The sequence below is a fragment of the Nycticebus coucang genome, chromosome 4 (assembly GCF_027406575.1).
Source record: "Nycticebus coucang isolate mNycCou1 chromosome 4, mNycCou1.pri, whole genome shotgun sequence".
NCBI classification, from domain to species: domain Eukaryota; kingdom Metazoa; phylum Chordata; class Mammalia; order Primates; family Lorisidae; genus Nycticebus; species Nycticebus coucang.
Genome location: NC_069783.1, coordinates 116,035,031 through 116,054,089, shown reverse-complemented (window position 1 = coordinate 116,054,089; position 19,059 = coordinate 116,035,031). Strand labels below are relative to the sequence as shown.

Below are 19,059 nucleotides of genomic sequence, written 5' to 3'. Positions count from 1 at the left end.
TTGAGCTTAGGAGTTTGAGACCAGCCTGAGCAAGAACTGAGTCTCTATTAAAAAATAGAAAAACTAGCTGGGTGTCTCAGCAGGCACCTGTAATCCCAGTTGCTTGGGAGGCTGAGACAAAAGGATTGCCTGAGCCTGAGTTTGAGGTTGCTGGAGCTATGGTGATGCCATGGCACTCTACCCAGTGCCAAAGAATAAGACTCTGTACTTACAAATAAACAAAATAAATTCCTGGTTTCAAGTGATCCACCTCAACCTCCCCAAAATGCTGAGATTACAGGTATGAGCCACTGGGCCTGACCCACAAATCACTACTTTTAATAAACATCCAGTTTCATTAAAATATGACAGCTGTATGAGCCCAGCACCATGCATCAAACCTGGTGGGGAAGTGTGGCCCCATGCAACAGTCAGCACCTTCTCTGTGCAGGGCTCTGTCCCAAGAATGGACAGATCCCAGACAAACAGAAATCACCTACTGGTCCCTATACTTTGTGAAGCTCATAATCTAGATACACAAGGACACAGTGACAAAAAAGCACAGTGAACCAGAGACGGTGGAGAAAACTAGCCGTGTATTTGTAGTATATAATGGTTACATGTTCAGGAAAGCAAAAAAAAAAAGAAAGATGAGGAAACAGTGAAGTATAGGGGGTAAAGAATCCTGAAACAAATGGTGTTTGGCAGGGTTAGCCTGGGACTAAAAGTGACTGAGTTTGAACAAGGGTTTGTTCTGTTTTGTTTTGAGGCAGAGTCTCACTTTCTTGCCCTTAGTAGAGTGCCACGGTGTCACAGTTCACAGCAACCTCAAACTCTTGGGCTTAGGCGATTTTCTTGCCTCAACCTCCCGAGTAGCTGAGATTATAGGTACCCACCACAATGCCCAGCTATTTTTTCAGAGACAGGGTCTCACTCTTGCTCAGGCTGGTCTCCAACTCCTGAGCTCAAGCAATCCACCCACTCAGCCTCCCAGAGTGCTAGGATTATAGGCGTGAGCCACCGTACCCGGCCTTGAACACAGGTTTGTGACATTGCAGAGAAGTTAGCCTGGGAGTTGCCAATCTGCAAGTCCAGACATTGCTGCTCCTTCCCCTCAGCTCTCTATAAACATAGTCTGTATCACATATGTTCTGCCTGCCTCAGAACAGTCATTTCATTAGCACAAAGGTCTAACTGCTAAAACTCAGGAAGGCTTTGCCCAAGATTCACCAGGCTGCTCTCTCTAGAACGTCCCTATAAAACAGGTTTCTTGGTCTCTGACGTTTAGAGCTGAAAAATTCTTCAGTGCTGGGGCTGTTCTGTGCACCGTAGGATGTTTAGCAGCATCCTGAGCCTTCACCCACTAGATGCCAGCAGCACCCCTCCCCTGCGGTGGAGAATACCCAGACAGTCTGGACATTGCCCACTATCCTCTGGGAGATGTGATCATCCAGGCTGGGCATCCCTACTAGGAAGGATAGCTGCCGTTTTTCTGTCCAACCCCTCCTCTTTCCTGGCACTGCTTCCTCTCTACCACCTCTGTCCACACATCACAGTGGAGCAATGGTTGTTTACACAATGGTCTGGCCACCGTGACCACAGCCACTCAGACTCAAGGCCAACCACTCAGGTTCCTCCCCCCGGGAATTTTGGCATTAGGATTAAGAGATTGCGGTTTAATCTGGCTGAAATCACAGGTGCAGAAGCAAGGTAGACAGCCTGATCCCAACACAAAGATAAGACTTCAAAGAGGCCACGTCCGGCTGAGAAAAGAATGAAGCAAGAGTGAGTGAGACCCATTAGCCTTTTGAATTCAAGGTTTCCTAACTCTTTGTATTGCCTCCATTAAGCTGAGTCAGTTTTTGTTACCTATACCTTAAAAGCTCCAATAGAACATCATTAAAACGTTTGTGATTAAACTAAACCCAAAGTTAGCAAAAGGAAGGAAATAATAGAGACTAGAGCAGAGACAGACAAAATAGGGAATAGAAAAACAAAAGAGAGAAAATCCTTTTATCATAAGGACACTTGTACTAGACTGTTTACTGCAGCTCAATTTACAATCGCCAAAATGTGGAAACAGCCTAAATGCCCACCAACCCAGGAATGGATTAACAAGCTGTGGTATATGTATACCATGGAATACTATTCAGCTATTTAAAAAAATGGAGACTTTACATCCTTCGTATTAACCTGGATGGACGTGGAAGACATTATTCTTAGTAAAGCATCACAAGAATGGAGAAGCATGAATCCTATGTACTCAATTTTGATATGAGGGCAATTAATGACAATTAAGGTTATGGGGAGGGGAAGCAGAAAGAGGGACGGAGGGAGGCGGGTGGGGCCTTGGTGTGTGTCACACTTTATGGGGGCAAGACATGATTGCAAGAGGGACTTACCTAATAATTGCAATCAGTGTAACCTGGCTTATTGTACCCTCAATGAATCCCCAACAATAAAAAAAAAAAACCAAAAGAGAGAATCAACATAACCAAATGTTTGGATCTTTAAAATGTTAACAAACTTGACAAGCTTTTAGCTAGTCTAAGGAACAGACAAGACTCAAATAACCAGAAGCAGCAATGAAAATGAAGACATTACTACAGATCTTACAGAGAATCAGATTTTTTTTTTTTTTTGAGAGAGAGTCTCACTTTATTGCCCTTTGTAGAGTGCTGTGAAGTCACACAGCTCACAGCAACCTCCAACTCCTGGGCTTAGGTGATTCTCCTGCCTCAGCCTCCTGAGTAGCTGGGACTACAGGTGCCCACCACAACGCCTGGCTATTTTTTTGTTGCAGTTTGGCCGGGGCCAGGTTTGAACACGCCACCCTCGGTATATGGGGCCAGTGCCCTAGCCACTGAGCCACAGGTGCTGCCTGGACTATATCAGAATTTTATGAACTGAACACCCACAAGTTTGATAAACAAGATAAAATGGACAAGTCCCAAGCAACATGTGAATTACTAAAAGTGACTCAAGAAGAAAGAGAAAATGTTTATAACGTTTATCATAATTTTGATACTGAGGGATTTTCCCACGAGATGGAGTGTAAATGGAGTAGGCTTCTCCAACTCTGGTGATTCAATTCAATCTGCATTTCTGTAATTCAATTTCTACCTCCCAGCAAGGTTCCCTCCCCTTTGGTACTGCTAGAACGAAGGACAGGAAACTTGAAACAGTACCGAAGACATTTGAGAACCATGTCCAAATCCACCAAGTAGGAGATGACATAAGGCTTGCCGTTGTCCAGGGTCTCCAAGGCCTGAGAAGAGAATAAGGTCAGCAGAGACATTCTGGTGTGAGAATGAAACGAAGCAGAAGGGCTGATGAATAGCACTGAGGCCTGACTGACAAGGGTTGGTGGAAGCCAAGGGTAAGAGTTACCCCTCTGTGCCACTGAATGTTGTAGATATTTCTGGGCCATTGCCTTGTCCTCTGCAAAGGCATGGAGGAGGAAGTGAAGCAGGAGGTACCAACTTCTCACTCAGTCCTTTCACAGACTTCTTTTAGCTTCTGCTCCCTGCCAGATCCACGTGCTAGGAACACAGAGTATGGAGCTTACAGAGCAGAGAGACTGTGAATAACGACATAAGTCATGGATCACATGTGTGGAGAGCTGTGATCTATAGGAGACTGGCAGACTGCCCAATCCCATCTAGAAATACCAACCAGGGAAGAGCTCTTTAGGCGAAAGGCTGAAGGACACATAGGAGGCAAGTAGGCAAAGGGGGTGGCACAAACAGCAACGGTGCAGAGCACCCAAGCAGGGGAGCAGCAGGTGCCGAGGGAAGGCTGGTGAGCTAGGCTGGGTATGACGCCACAGTCCAGCGTGACCCAAGTGATGGAGCCACACCAGGCAGGGAGGATGTTAGTCTTAGAATATAGAATGTGATGTGAGGCTTAAGAGTGGAGTGCCATGGTATAATTTGCCTTTTTTTTTTTTTTTTTTTTTGTAGAGACAGAGTCTCACTGTACCATCCTTGGGTAGAGTGCCATGACTTCACACGGCTCACAGCAACCTCTAACTCTTATGCTTACGTGATTCTCCTGCCTCAGCCTCCCAAGTAGCTGGGAATACAGGCACCCGCCACAACGCCCGGCTATTTTTTTGTTGCAGTTTGGCGGGGGCTGGGTTTGAACCCGCCACCCTCGGCATATGGGGCCGGCTCCCTACTCACTGAGCCACAGGCGCCACCCTTTTTTTTTTTGAGATAGAGTCAAACTCTGCCAACCTGAGTAGAGTGCCCTGGCATCATAGCTCATAGCAACCTCAAACTCTTGGGCTCAAGCAATCCTGAGTAGCTGGGACTACAGGCACCTACCACAACACCTGGCTGTTTTTTAGAGACGGGATCTCACTCATGCTCAGGCTGGTCTTGAACTCCTGAGCTCAAGCAATCCATCTGCCTCAGCCTTCTAGAGTGTGAAGATTATAGTGTGAGCCACTACACCTGGCCTATAATTTTCATTTTGGAAGGTTCACTTTGGCTCCTATGTGCATATCAGATAGGGGAGGGGAAGGTATTGCCTTCTAGTTTCTTTGCCTCTTGTAGCCAAGGACAAGGCCACCAAGAAGGGGCCCAGGGAGTAGTGTCCATCACTGGGCATCTCTCTCCTGGAAGGGCCTTCCCAATATAGCTCTTTTCTCTCATCCCCAAACACCACCTTTCTTAGCCAAACATGTGCATCAGAGGAAACACTGAGATGCTCCTCTGGTTGGCACAGGGCATACTCCAAAGGTGTTCATTATATGCCATTCTGAATAGTCATACATCAGTGACATGGCCCCTATGTGTTCACAAGATGCTACAAGCCCATTCACCACATGGAACTCACCGCCAGGTAGGTTCGGTCTCGCTCTATCAGATCAGCCAGGCGGTTCAGCAACCGGCCCCTGTAGGATGCATCCATGCGGCGCCAGGGTGAGCCCAGCTGGAAGGCAGCCCGGGCAGCCTTTACTGCCCTGTCCACATCGTCCTAGAAAACACCCACAGAGGCAGCTCAGGCCTTCTCAGCAATAACTGCCACTGAACACCGCACTACTTGCTGCCGAGCACATCCAGAGGGCTACAGGCACATGCTGCACAGGAATCTGCCCCGAACAGTCCTTCTAGCCTCCTAGATAGGGCTCCATGTGACAAGCTGCAGATTTCAACCACAGGCCTGAATAACGCAACCTTTTCCCTCTCCCTTCCAGAAGAGCTGGGGTGGGTGTGTGGGGGGATAAGAATCCTGACAGGTTCTACATTTTCATTTCAAAATCCCCCAAAGAGTTTTGGAGGGAGAGGCAGCCAGGGGTTAGTGCTTAGAATCCAACTCCTAAGAAAACAAGGTCAATAAAAAGACAACTGCCATTCTCCAACAAATGCAGGTTTCACCAGCTTTCCCCTCCTTGGGGAAGTAGTAATCAACACAGTCATCATTTTCTATATCAGGAGATGTGAATCAGGAGGTAGGGAACAGAATTTTCATTCATGTTAAACACATTCACCACAGACCACCCTCTAAACCAGAAAATCATTGACATCTGCTTTCAGCAAAGAAAGCAAGGCCTACCATACAAATGTAAAGAACTGTCTTAAAGCAGAGGGCAGGAAGCATTCCTGAATTATTTTTAATACCTTTTCTATTAAAAAATAAAATAAAATATTTTTACTAAGAGTCTAATTTTTAAAATGTTAATATACTCTTACTTTAGTTCCTACTAGTATAGACATGTAATTTAAACGAACACCAATGACAGGTCTCAAATTCTACCCAACAAGATTTCCATCTAGTACTGCATCTCCTTTCTCTGATCTTCAACTTCTAGATCTGGAAAGGAGATATTTCCCAAATTCACTTCCTAGTCTGTAATTCCACACTACATGAATTATCAACCTTCTGTTGACTTATTTACTCAAAAATTTTATGTTATTTTTGTTTTGGGACAGGGTCTCACTATGTTGCCCAGGATGGTCTCAGACTCCTGGGCTCCAGTAATCCTCCTGTCCAAGCCTCCCGTGTGAGTAGCTTGAGCCACCATGTCCAGCTCTTCACCAAAATTTTTATTGGCATGTATTAGTTGTGAAAGTAATACATGTACATGGCAAAGTTTCAACCATACAAAAACACAGAAAATAAAAAACAAACCCATCCCTGCCCTGAGGTAAGTCATCAGTTCTCACCTTGTCCCCTTCAGCTACCTGACAGATGACCTCTCCAGTAGCCGGATTGACTGTGGGGAATGTTTTCTTGCTGACAGAGTCATGCCATTCGTTGTCTATGAAGATCTACAAAGAGAAGGAAAGAAGTTCTCAGCACCAGCTCTCAACCTAATACCACCAATTTTTATTGTTAAAAACAAAAAATCAGAACAAATATTACAAGAATTCTCTTTGGAGTAATGTAGCCAAGAGATGAAAAGCACCAGCCTTGAAGACAATCAATGTGGAATTCCCACACTGCCCAGTGACTCTGGGTAAGGCATTTGACCTTTCAGTATCTTGGTTTCTTTGAAAAATGAAGAGAATGTTTCTACCTGTACTAGTTATCTATTGCTGTATAACAAATCACTCTAAAACTCGGTGCTTAAAATGACCTATGATCTCTCACAGTTATGTTCCCTGAATAGGCTCATTTGGGCAGGTTTTGCTCACGTGGCCCCAATTCTGAGGGCGGCTGGGGCCAGAGTCATCTGAACTCAATAGGGCTGGATGTGTATGATGGCATCTTCACTGTCTGGTCTGGTGCCATGTGACTGCTTGGGGTTCCTGACTGAATGGCGGTCTCAGGCTACTTAGGCTTCCCCAGAGAGTGTTCCAAAAGCCCCAGGAAGAAGCTAAAAGGTTTCATAAGACCTAGCTTCAGAAGTCACATGGCCTCATTTCTGCCACCAAATTCTGTTAGTCAAAGTGTGTCACAAGCCTAGTCTGGATTCCCAGGTAGAAGAGAGGAGTTCTCCCCTTCTGCCTGGGAGCAGTAGCAAAGAATTTGCAGTCACCTTTCTGCTAGTACACCACCTCACAAGGTTGTCATGAGAAGTGAATTAGATTATTCTTTCATACATTTAGTAAATGTATGGCATATACCTGAGACAGGGCAGGTATGCTCTGGAGCACAGGAAAAAACCAACACAGACCTTGTTCTCATTGTTCTGTCTTTTCTGGGGTACAGAAAATTAAAAAAGCAATCAAATACATAAGACAACCACTGACTGTAATGTTAAATGCAAATGAGTAAAACAGGATCCAGAGACAGTGACAAAGGGGGCAAATAAAGAACTTGGGCTTCAGTTCAAAGCTGTTCCCTTCAGACTTAGGAAGCTGATCTCTTGGGGGGAGGAGGGTCTCCACAGTCACTTTACCAGTGAGAGGCAAAGGCCACAGGTGAAGTAAAGGGAAGGACACTTAACTTTCCACCACCCTTCATCAAGTGATCTCTTTGGCCCCAGCATCCCAGAATTGCCTGACCCTGGCCTGAGACCCCAGGGAGTCGTGTGCGGTCACTCCAAGCCACAGTCTATGACCATAAATAAGACCAAGCCACCAAGTGAAGCCTGAAGCTTGGCTCACACCAGGGACCCAGGAGGAAGGCATTGTCAGGCTCAGCAGTCAAGGGCAGAAATTCAAGACAAGAATCTCCATGAATCCAGACTCTTTGCTTCTAGTTTTTTCGCTTGTTTGTTTTTGTTTTTGAAATAGTCTCACTGTTACACAGCTAGGGTAGAATGGAACCTTCATAGCTCACAGCAACCTCAAACTCCCAGGTACAAGTGATCCTCCGCCTCAGTCTTCTGAGTATCTGAGACTGTAGATGCTCACCCCAATATCTGGCTGACTTTCATCTTTTTCATAGAGATGGGATCTTGGTCTTGCTCAGGCTGGTCTCAAACTCTGGAGCTCGAGCTATCTTCCTGCCTCAGCCTCCTAGAGTGCTAGGATTACAGGCCTCAGCCACTGTGCCCAGCCCCTCCTACTTTTGACACGTATACAAGGCCTCTGTGACTCTGGGTCTTTGTTTCTTCATCCATAGAATGAGAATTCCAGTAGTATCCCCTTCATAAAGTGGTGTGTGCTGAGCCTAGCATAGAGCAAGTGCTTGATGCTAACAATGGTAGGGTGATGACCAAGTGCCCCAGGAAAGAGCCAGCCAGGTAAAGGCCTAGCAGGGCTCACATTCCCAGGTTGTCTGTGTGGTTTTGTACTAGTCCACTGCTAATTTTTAGACAAATAACACCTTTGTTTCTTCCCCCTCAAGGGCTGGGTCATTTCCATGGGGTGGGGTGGGAAGCAGGGTGTGGTAAAAAAGAGCTCAGGCTTGAAGCCAGGCAGATCTTGGACCAAAGTCTGACTCTGCTATGCCTGGGCAGAGGGCCCTGAGCACGTATGCCCTCCTCTCAAAAGCGGCCTTCTCCTCCTGGTAAACATGGAACAGAGGGAAGCTCCCAGGGCTGCTGGAAGACCTACAGAGAGGAGCGCTTGGGGGTGGGTTGGTTGGTCTTGTATTATGCCCCCCAAGAAGAATGTCCACCTAGCCACCTGCACACCACAGAAACAGCATTATTTAGATACTCATTATGGGAAGCCCCATACCAGTTCTATGACTTTAGACTTTAGCAAACCTAGGTGAACTTTATCCTCTGTACTTCACAGAGGAGGATGCTGGAGCATAGCAGAGGGCAAACTATTGCTCAAGGTCACAGAGCAGTGAGCACAGAGCCAGGATTGGAATCCAGGTCTTTGGGACTCCCAGGCTGTGCTGTTGGCCCACTTCTACCGACTCCAACCTCTGATCAAAGCCCAAGTCTGCCTTCGAGGAGGTCAGAACTCTTACTCCTGAATCTCCATCTTTATGATTTACCTACCACACCATTACAGGTTGATTTCACATTTTTATTCTGGATGTTGTAAAAGGCACCAACCTCAAAGCCAGAGAGATCTGGGCTTGGATCCTGACTCTCTCTCAGATTGTGACCCTGGGTACATCCTGTCCCTTTCTGGATTCTTTTTTTTTTTTTAGAGACAGAGTCTCCCTTTGTACCCTCAGTAGACTGTCATGGCGTTACAGCTCACAGCAACCTCCAGCTCTTGGGCTTAGGCGATTCTCTTGCCTCAGCCTCTTGAGTAGCTGGGACTACAGGCGCCCACCACAATGCCTGGCTATTTTTTTGTTGCAGTTTGGCTGGGGCCGGATTCGAACCTGCCACCTCAGTATATGGGGCTGGCGCCCTACTCACTGAGCTACAGGTGCCGCCCTCTTTCTGAATTCTTTATCAAATACCTCTGGGGGCTGATGTACAGTTCTTCAGGTAGGACCTCACCTACATTTGGTCATGGCAACATTGCTCTAGATCTTGCAGCTCTCAAGTTAAGAGATTCTCAGGTGCGAGGGCCAGGTCTGTACACTTCTTCCTGTGTTGTTCCCTGTGCGGCAGCATCCTAAATTAATTTGTGCTGAAAGTTTTAACTTTATTTTGCGAAGATCAGGAAGTGTGATAGGGAGAGGTAGGCCAATCTGGCTAAACCCCCACACTTCCACTCCTTCCTCCCTGGGCAGGGCACCAGTCATCCTCTTCGATAGCATTTGCCTTCTGAAGCCCTTAATTTTCTGAGTCACTCTTCACGTTGAATTAGGCCGAACTTTCTACAATCTCTCTTCCCTTCTCAACTGATAAGATAAACCCCAGTTTGCCTAGCAGGACCCTGGAAGCTTCCTCTGATCTAGATTTCCCATTTCCTTTCTCCTAGAGCCAGACTCAGTGGGCTCCCCTCCTTGGCAGAGGGGCCGGGCAGGAACTGTTCCCACACTGAGCCTCTGCCAAAACTCTGGCTCAAGAGAGCAGAGTTTCACAGCAACTCCTCTTGAATCAACCCAAGGGCAGACTCTAGGCCAACTGCTTTATAACCTCCTGGTGCGAAACCCAAAGCTTAGCTTACTTACATAACACTCTTAGCTCTGGCACCCTTGGGGCGGGGAGGCGCCTAGCTCACACTTCCTCTTTACAGTTTCTAGAAGTAGAAAGATGCCAGGAGTTGACACTCTGAAACTGGACTGTTAGCAAAATGCACAAACTTTTCCATCAAAATCTCTAATTTCAGCCCTGAGAATTTGAGAGAGGTTAAAAAAAAAAATCTCTAATTTCTACACTTTGTAATAAATACTTCTCACTTTGTTTTGTAAAAGTTGGATTCATTCACACATGTGTTTGATTAAATTTAACCCACGGGCAGCACCATGCCAGGAACTAAATCAGACAGCCAAGTCATGGCTCCTTGGAGCTCAAGTCCTGGCCAGGAGAGGCTAGTAAACAAGGAAACCAAGGAAGTGACTAGGGGTCAGGTAGCACCACTAAGCAGGGACCTGAGGGTGACTGCAAGTACAAGCTCAGAGCTGGAGGAGCTGAAAGGGCCCCTGTAGCTGCAGAGAGTGGATGAAGGGAAAGCAGGAGGCTCTCGAGTCCGCTGTCCTGGGGAGAGCAGGACAGACACTGCAGCGTCCATTCTGGCTTTCCATTTTCTGGAAATGCTTCTCAGTAACAGTTTATTTTGGACCTTATTCCACCTCATTATTTTAAGCAACATAACATTCCTCAATATGGACAGACTATGGTTTAACCATTTTAGGACAAGTAACGCTATTCCAGCCATCTGTTGTAGCAAGTGTATGTTGTCCAGGCTGGCCTTGACCCCTGGGCTCAAACAACCCTCCCACTTCAACCTCCTGAATAGCAGCAGTAGAAGGCTAAGTTATGTTCAGGGGCTCTGATTTGAGAAGGCAGGACACATTCTAGAAAGCTCTTAGTTCAAACTTGGATGTGTGAAAGAATTACAATGCTCTCTAGGAAATCTCCATCCCTGGAATTCCTTATTGTCCCAAAGACTGAATGAGCAGATGAGATGCTGTGGTTTTCCAGCCTGAGGTGATTCCTGATTGCATTTGCTTCTTAATTGGCAGTAGGTAACTGTGTCCAATGAGGAGCAGATCCTATCTCCTGTCTCACAAGATTCTAAGGTGTAAAGTTCAAGATTAACAGAATGCCGCACACATACTCATTTCTGTACATACTGTCAAGAATCATGGGGTTGGCTGGAGTTAGGGTGAAGGGCAGTCATCTCCCCAGATTACTGGAGACATCCTGGCACCTGATCCCAGCCCTGCCCTCCTCTCCTCCATGCCCAGGGGCTTTGGTTCTGCATTCCTGGATTTTCACCACTTCCAAATCAGAAGGGTTGATTCTACTATAGCCTGTTTGTCAGGCAGGTGAAGATTCAATTTGTCAGCATGTTTATGGTGTGGCAACCTCTTATCTTACCATGATCACCTTCCCTGGCCAATTTCACCACCCCCTGCGTATCCCCATGTTCCCACTCACATAAACTCCCAATAACTTTGCAGTAAAGCCCTTTTGAGTAGAAATATTAGGTTGCCATTAACCAATCCTTTTCCTCCTTCCTGGAGCACAGAATTGTAAACATAGTTTCATAAGTGACAACCATTCATATTTTCAGTAAATATTTACTGAATAGCAATCCTATGCCAAGCCTGGTGCTAGGAGCTAGGAATACAAATGCAAACAATACAAACATGGCTCCTCCTTTCTGATTTCAAATGTGATTCAACTGTCCCTTAAATATTTACATCCTTGTCTGCCCAGCAGAGTCTGGTCATGAGACAGCATAGCCTGTGGCTAAAGGCTTGTGTGGCAGAACATGGGAGAATTGCATTTGAAGCCTGGTGTCAAACCATTAACTTAATGTGAACTTAACCAAACACAATGATGGCTGCAACCAAAAAATAGCCGGGCATTGTGGCAGGTGCCTGTAGTCCCAGCTACTTGGAAGGCGGAGGCAGGAGAATCGCTTGAGCCAGGAATTTGAGGATACAGTGAGGTATGATGATGCCACTGCACTCTAGCTAGCCAAGGGGATGATGTCTCAAAAAAAAAAAAAAAAAAAAAAAAAAAACCTCCTAAACAAGCAGGTGAGTGGAGAGACAGTTCACTTGACATGTTCAGCATGAAGTCCCACCAAAATTCCGATTTTGTATATTTCTATAAGAATCTCCCTGTCTTGACAACTGTGGCTCAAGCAGCTAAGGTGCCAGCCACATACACCTGAGCTGGTGGGTTCAAATCCAGCCCAGGCCCGCCAAACACAATGATGGCTGCAACCAAAAAATAGCCGGGCATTGTGGCAGGTGCCTGTAGTCCCAGCTACTTGGAAGGCGGAGGCAGGAGAATCGCTTGAGCCCAAGAGTTGGAGGCTGCAGTAACCTGGGAAGACAGACTGAGACCCTTTCTCTACAAAATGCTCACAGGGTATTAGGTTTTAAAGAAATAAATGTTTGTTTATTTATTCAATTTATTTAAACATTGAAATGTTTAAAAACATTTCAATAAAGCCAGAGTCCCTTTTCATTACTACCCACAAGCACAGTCCCCTTCCCCCAGCCAGTTTAGGCAGTGGCTACCCTCACACCAGCCAGTTTTTTCGCTCCAGTATAGTCTTATTCATTTTATATGTAGATATATCTGTTTACATTCAATATAAAGTTCACTTAGTATAGTTTTAGTTGGTTTCATGTTGTGCACAGAGCTAGACATCTGTCCCTGTGAAATGTTTTTGAAATACATTATTATTTATATAGATCCAGCTACTTCTTGGTTGGATGCCCAGAGCTATTTCTTCCTCTGACTGTAAGATAGGTTTTTCATCTATTTCCTCTGGGGGACCCACAGTGGGTTATTACCTAAATTTTTGCCGATATAAACTATGTTGCTATGAACAAGTGTACAATGCCTGGCTGCCTGCCTGTGAGTTTCTACCTTGGAAACTTCTATGATGCTTGACTCTTTATACTGCGGATGTATACGCAAATTTGCAACATGCCAGGGAATGTTCTGGTTAGGGGATCACTCTTGGGAGTCTAGACATGAACCCTAACTTTGCCACTGACTGGTCTTTAGGCAAGTCACTAAACCTCTTTATGACTCAGACTCTTCATCTGTAAAATGGAGATAATTACAGTCCTCAGGAGCTTGTTGTAAGGTTTAAACAATGAAACGGATAAATGCTTAGGACAGTGCCAAGCACAAAGGCTGTGCACCTAGAACAGTAGCTGTTATTAACTATCAAGTGTCTGATTGACAAACGCCTGTGCTGGCCAGAAACATGACCCTCTGACACCCACCACCCCTCCCATTTTACAGAAGAAAAAACTGAAGTTCAGAGGACGGCAGCCAACTTGCACTTGTTACACAAACAGAATAAACTCTTTCATAACCATTTCCCTTTCTGTGAATTCCAGCACTCTACCCAAACTCAAAGAGCAACAAAGTGTATTCCAAAATCTTGAGTGGGTGGGAAATCAGCCGTGGGAATCAGTTTTATCTTGGAAGGCCCCTCCTTGGTTTGGTCCGAGAAAGCCCGCTTTGGAAGCGGTGAAACCATTTAAGACCCACGCCCTGCAGGCCAAGGTCCTCCGCCTCTTCCCACTTCCCGGCCATGGAAACAGCCTTGGCCTCTGCCTTAGTGAACTGGTGCACGCCAGCTGGAAATTATCTCTGCTTTTTACCTTTTTCATTCTGAACTCCTTGGACGAGGGCATGAGTCAGGGTGAAAGAGATGACCAAGGAAAAGAGTTCCTGCAAAGAGGGACTTGGACACGTCTTCTGGGTGGGTGACACCGGAGACCCTGCGGCGACCAAGAGGCCCCAAAGCCAAGGACCCATGGCGGGGAGGACGCTAGAAAACGGAGCGAGGCTGGACGAAGACCGGGTCACAGGGGGATAAAGGGATGAGGGCTGTCAGAGGCGGCGAAGAAGCTAAAACGACCGCAGGCCGGGAAGGGGAAAGGGTGCGTAAAGACTAAGCACAGCAAAACCCTCGAGCCCCAAATGGGTAAACTGAGGCCCAAGGCGGTGCGGAGCCTGGAGAGGCTCGGGCCAGAGAACAAAGCGCGGGCCGGGCGGGCCGGGGGTCTCACCTGGTTGTAGAAGACCTCGGGCTGCTGGTTCGGGGCAGGCACCGCCTGGGTGGCGGCGGCCGACAGGAGGCGGCGGCCCAGACGGGGCCCGAGGTTGGCTGCGGCGCGCAACATGCTGCAGCGAAGCAGGCAGCGCAGACTCGAGGAACGCAGACACCAGCGAAGGGACGAAGCCAATGCCCCGCGGCCTCCGGGGCTGCGGCGCCACTGCCTCGCTCCACCCTCCCCACCCCGCGCGGCCCCCAATGGGCAGGCGCGGGGCGGGGCGAGGGGCGTGCCCACCCCTCCGACCCCGGCTAGCAGTCGGCCGGTGGGGCGAGTGGGCGGGCCCGAGCCCGGGCTCTTCCGCGGCCGCCCTTCGCCAGGACCCCACCTCGCGAAGTCAGCTCTCTCTTCCTCCGAGACTCCTGCGGTAACCCCAAACGCATGGTTGTCTCAAACAGCGATAAAGCCAAGGAAGTGAACAGGGTGTAGAGACGGATACAGCTTGTCCGTAAAGGTCTTGGGAAGAGCATCCCAGGGGGAGGAGACAGCAAGGGCAAAGGCCGGGAGACGGCACCACGCCGGCCCGCGTTAGAGAAATGAAAAGAGTGGAACTCGGGTGGCGCCTGTGGCTCAAGGAGTAGGGTGCCGGTCCCATATGCCAGAGGTGGCAGGTTCAAACCTAGCCCTGGCCAAAATCAAAAAAATAAAAAAGAAAAAAAAAAAAAAAGAAAATCCAGATCCCTTTAAAAAAAAAAAAAAAAAAAAAAAGAGTGGAACTCAGTGAACAAACGGGTGGCATTGGGATGTGAGCGGACAGGTGGGAAGGGGCAGGGCAGGGCAGGCAGGGTCTTCAGTGGAGTTTAGAACGGGGTGTCTCGCTTGATTTGCTTCTTAAACTCATCTCAGAATGACAGTGGATGGGTAGAAAGCAGTGGTGGAAGTAAAGATTTTGCGAAGTCATTTATTCTGGGGAAATCCTGAGCTGGACACTGAGGACACAGGAAGAAATAAAAGGGGATTAGGTGGGAAGGGGGTAGATAACTCATCACATGTGTGCATTTCAACCAGATTAATGTCAGCAAAACCCAGAGTAGCTGAGCTGTGCCCAGAGAAGGGTGTTTTGACAACAGGAAATTGGATGAAAGGGGCCCATCTAGGCAACAAGTGTGCAGGGAGCCGTTTGTGGCTGGAGCCCCTGGAGCTGAGGCAGAAGTTGGCCAAGGCCCAGTTGAGAAGTACCAAGCAAAAGTGTCCATCGCAGGGCCAAAGGAGACCAACAGTGTATGAGTTTGAGTTGCTTTGTGTTGAAGAGTTAATATGGTATCAAAAAGATACTGTAACAGTCCTTCTGTAAGAGTTCTGCCCTAACATTCCAGTGACCAACCACAATAAAGGCCTGGTTCATATCTCACAGGTGGAGATTTCTGGAATTCTCTTCACATGGGAACTTCCAGGAAGAGGGGAAAATAGCTTTGGAGAGCAGCTACAGAGAGAATCTGAAAAAGGGAGGCTCTCACCTTTCGGCATATTTAGCCACTCAATCCCCATTTCCCCATCCCAAAGGCACCTTGCCTTTTTTTTCACTTAGCAGTGTGTATGGAGGTCATGTAGTCAGGTACACAGGGAACCCATCTCCATTCTTTTTACCATCTTCATGGTATTCCGTTGGATACATGGACCACTTTATGAACTTCCTTTGAATGGACATTTAGGTTGTTTCCAATCTTTCTTTGCCATTACAAATAATGCTGCAATATATATCATTGACTTACCTAAGAGATTAGTAGAAATGGAATCACTAGGTCAATTTTAAATACAGATATTCCTACATTACCCTCCAAAGTTTGATTCATGTATACCTCACTGTCATATCTAAGTTTTCTTACACTCCCATGGATAGAATTTTTTTTTTAACGATGATGATCTGACAGGTGAAAAACAGCATTTCACCACCACATTAATTTGCATTTTTCTTCTTATGACTGAGTTTGAGCATCTTTGCCTAGATGAAGTCATCTCTGCTGTAAACTATGAACCTTGCTCACTTTTCTGTTGGACTGGAGAGAGAAAAAAAGGGGGGCAATTAACATTTTGTCTATATTTCCTGCCACTTTTTAAAATAAATAGGGTCTTGCTCTGCCACCCAGGATAGAGTCCAGTAGCAAAATCATAGCTCACTGCAACTTCAAACCCCTGGGCTCAAGGGATCCTCCTGCCTCAGCCTCCTGAGAAACTGGGACTACAGGTGTACCACCACACCTTATTTTTTAAATGTTGTTTTTGTAGAGACAGGGTCACACTGTGTTGCCCCAGGCTGGTCTTGAACTCCTGGCCTTAACTGATTCTCCCACCTTGGCTTCCAAAATGCTGGGATTACAGGTGTGAGCCACCATGCCCAGCCTTTCAGTCTTCAGTTCACAGTCAACCATACTTTAGACCAAGAACATGTGGATGTGCTGAAACCCTAAGATAATTACGGCTCTGTGTGGCTCAGTCTTTCCAAAGCATTAACTAAAATCTCTCAACCTAGATTTTGCTGTGACAATCTGTATGGGCTCTTTTCTTCCATGTTTTCTCACTTTTGAGCCAGTCTTTGTTCTAATAAAAATCTCCTTTTCTTTAAGTACACATTCCCTCTTGTTCTTCATTGCCCCTCATTCTATGGACTCATTGCTGGGAATGGAGCTGGCAAAAGCACAAACACCTTCACAGTGCTGAAATCTTTGGGACAAACATCCCAAGACACTTCATTTTCTCTAAAATGTGCATATTCTTGGCTTTGAAATACTCCTGAAACATTTCATTGTTAGGACCCAATTAACTGTGTATTTTCAGGTTGAAAAATAATCTAGTTCTATCTATTCTCTAAAAACTGTAATACCTGGGCCAAGCGTGGGGGCTCACTCCTGTAATCCTAGCACTCTGGGAGACCAAGGTAGGTGGATTGCTTGAGCGCAGGAGTTTGAGATCAGCTTGAGCAAGAGAGAGACCCCATCTCAAAAACTAGCTGGGTGTTGTGGCAGGCTCCTGTAGTCCCAGCTACCCAGGAGACTGAGGCAAGAGGATCACTTGAACCCAAGAGTTTGAAGGTGCTGCAAGCTATGATGCCATGGCATTCAACCAAGGGTGACAAAGTGAGATTATACCTCAAACTAACTAAATTAATAAATAGTAACTGAAGTTTCCTTCAGGATCATGACTGATAAAATTTTAGATATTTGGGGCAGTGCCTGTGGCTCAGTGGGTAGGGTGCCGGCCCCATATACCAAGGGTGGCGGGTTCAAACCCAGCCCCTGCCAAACTGAAACAAAAAAATAGCCAGGTGTTGTGGTGGGCGCCTATAGTCCCAGCTACTTGGGAGGCTGAGGCAAGAGAATCCCTAAGCCCAGGAGTTGGAGGTTGCTGTGAGCTGAGATGCCATGGCACTCTACCAAGGGTGACAAAGTGAGACTCTGTCTCTAAAAAAAAAAAAAAATTAGATATTTGATTACTTAGTCTCATTCTGTCTGGGATACTGACTCTATCTATAACATTTTTCCCCCCATGTTAGGTAGACAATTCAAAGCAATATGTAAATAGGGAAACATTATTTGCCCTCTCAAGTAGGAGGAAAAATGTAGTTACCTGCCTGCCTGGTCTACACACACATATACACACACACACACAGCTGGTGCATACTCTCTGCATGCAGCCAGACCCACATGGCAGACATACCTTCATGGAGACTGACCCCTTGACAAGAAGTTGGGGGGCATTCCCAAGATTATTCTAGTACCATCAGGAGAAACTCATAAACCTTCTTTATGGTAAAGCATACTGTCTTTCCTCCTCCTTTTTCAGGAGAAGCAGCCAGCACCTCTCAGGACCCCCCTTAGAGATCTTAAAATTCCATGCTACAGAGCAGAAACAGCTCTAGAATCTCCTGAATTTAGGTTTGGGTGCACTGACTAGCTATGTGATCTTATGCAAATCAGCAACCTCTTTGAACATCAATGTCCTCATCTCTAAAATGGGCACAAAAAAGCAACTGCCAATTGTTATAAGGGTTAAAGTAATACATATATGGACAGTTCTTAGCACCTGGTATGAACGGTATGAACACCTGGTATGAACAGACCAGACCAGTCTGTAGCCTGTTAGGAACCTGGCCACCACACAGCAGGTGAGAGGCAGGTCAGTGAGTGACACTTCATCTGTATTTACAGCCGATCCCCATTGCTTGTGTCTCTGCCTGAGCTCCACTTCAGGTCAGATAAGCAGCAATAAGATTCTCATAGGTTTGCTTGGAAGAATCACAACCAAGGGAATAGAAAAAAAAAAGATTCCGGGAGGCACCTGTGGCTCAGTGAGTAGGGTGCCCGCCCCATATACTGAGGGTGGCCCCGGCCAAACTGCAACAAAAAAATAGCTGGATGTTGTGGCGGGCGCCTGTAATCCCAGCTGCTCGGGAGGCTGAGGCAAGAGAATCGCATAAGCCCAAGAGCTGGAGGTTGCCGTGAGTTGTGTGACATCATGACACTCTACCGAGGGCAGTAAAGTGAGACTCTGTCTCTACGAAAAAAAAAAAGATTCTTACAGGAGTATGAACCCTACTGTAAATGGCACATGTGAGGGATCTAGGTTGTGCTTTCCTTATGAGAATCTAATGCCTGATGATCAAAGGTGGAACTAAGGATGTAAGTAACACATTCTGGGAGTATCTGTCACTGTCTCCCATCACCCCCAGATGGGACCATCTAGTTGCAGGAAACAAGCTCAAGACTCCCACTGATTCTGCATTATGGTGAGCTATATAATTAGTTCATTATATATTATAGTGTAAATAATAATAGAAATAAAGCACACAATAAATGTAATGTGCTTAAATCATCCCCAAACCACCCCCACCTCCACTGGTGGAAAAATTGTCTTCCATGAAACTTGTGCCAAAAAGGTTGAGACTGCTGACCTAGCAGAACTGCAGGGTCTGACTTAGGGGCTGCCAGGACTCAGAATTCTGTAGGCTGCATTCATGGTACCCCAAGTGGCTCCAGCTCCTGAGGCAGAAGACCTGAGAATGACCCACATCACCCAGAGCACAGCACTTATTTTCATTTCTGCAGCTGCACTACTGAACATGCAAGG

The 19,059-nt window shown here is 46.6% G+C and overlaps 1 protein-coding gene across 1 annotated transcript in view; it reads right to left on the bottom strand.

Annotated features, from left to right (window-relative positions):
* Positions 1-14,160, bottom strand: part of ALDH2 (aldehyde dehydrogenase 2 family member) — a 28,094-nt gene extending 13,934 nt beyond the window's left edge. Inside the window, exons 1-4 of the mRNA XM_053590257.1 lie at positions 13,951-14,160; positions 6,153-6,257; positions 4,822-4,962; positions 3,168-3,247 (exon numbers count right to left, since the gene is read on the bottom strand). Coding sequence (XP_053446232.1) covers positions 3,168-3,247; positions 4,822-4,962; positions 6,153-6,257; positions 13,951-14,064 — 440 coding nt within the window. The 5' untranslated portion in view covers positions 14,065-14,160. The remainder of the gene's footprint in view (positions 1-3,167; positions 3,248-4,821; positions 4,963-6,152; positions 6,258-13,950) is intronic.
* Between the last annotated feature and the right edge of the window lie 4,899 nt (positions 14,161-19,059).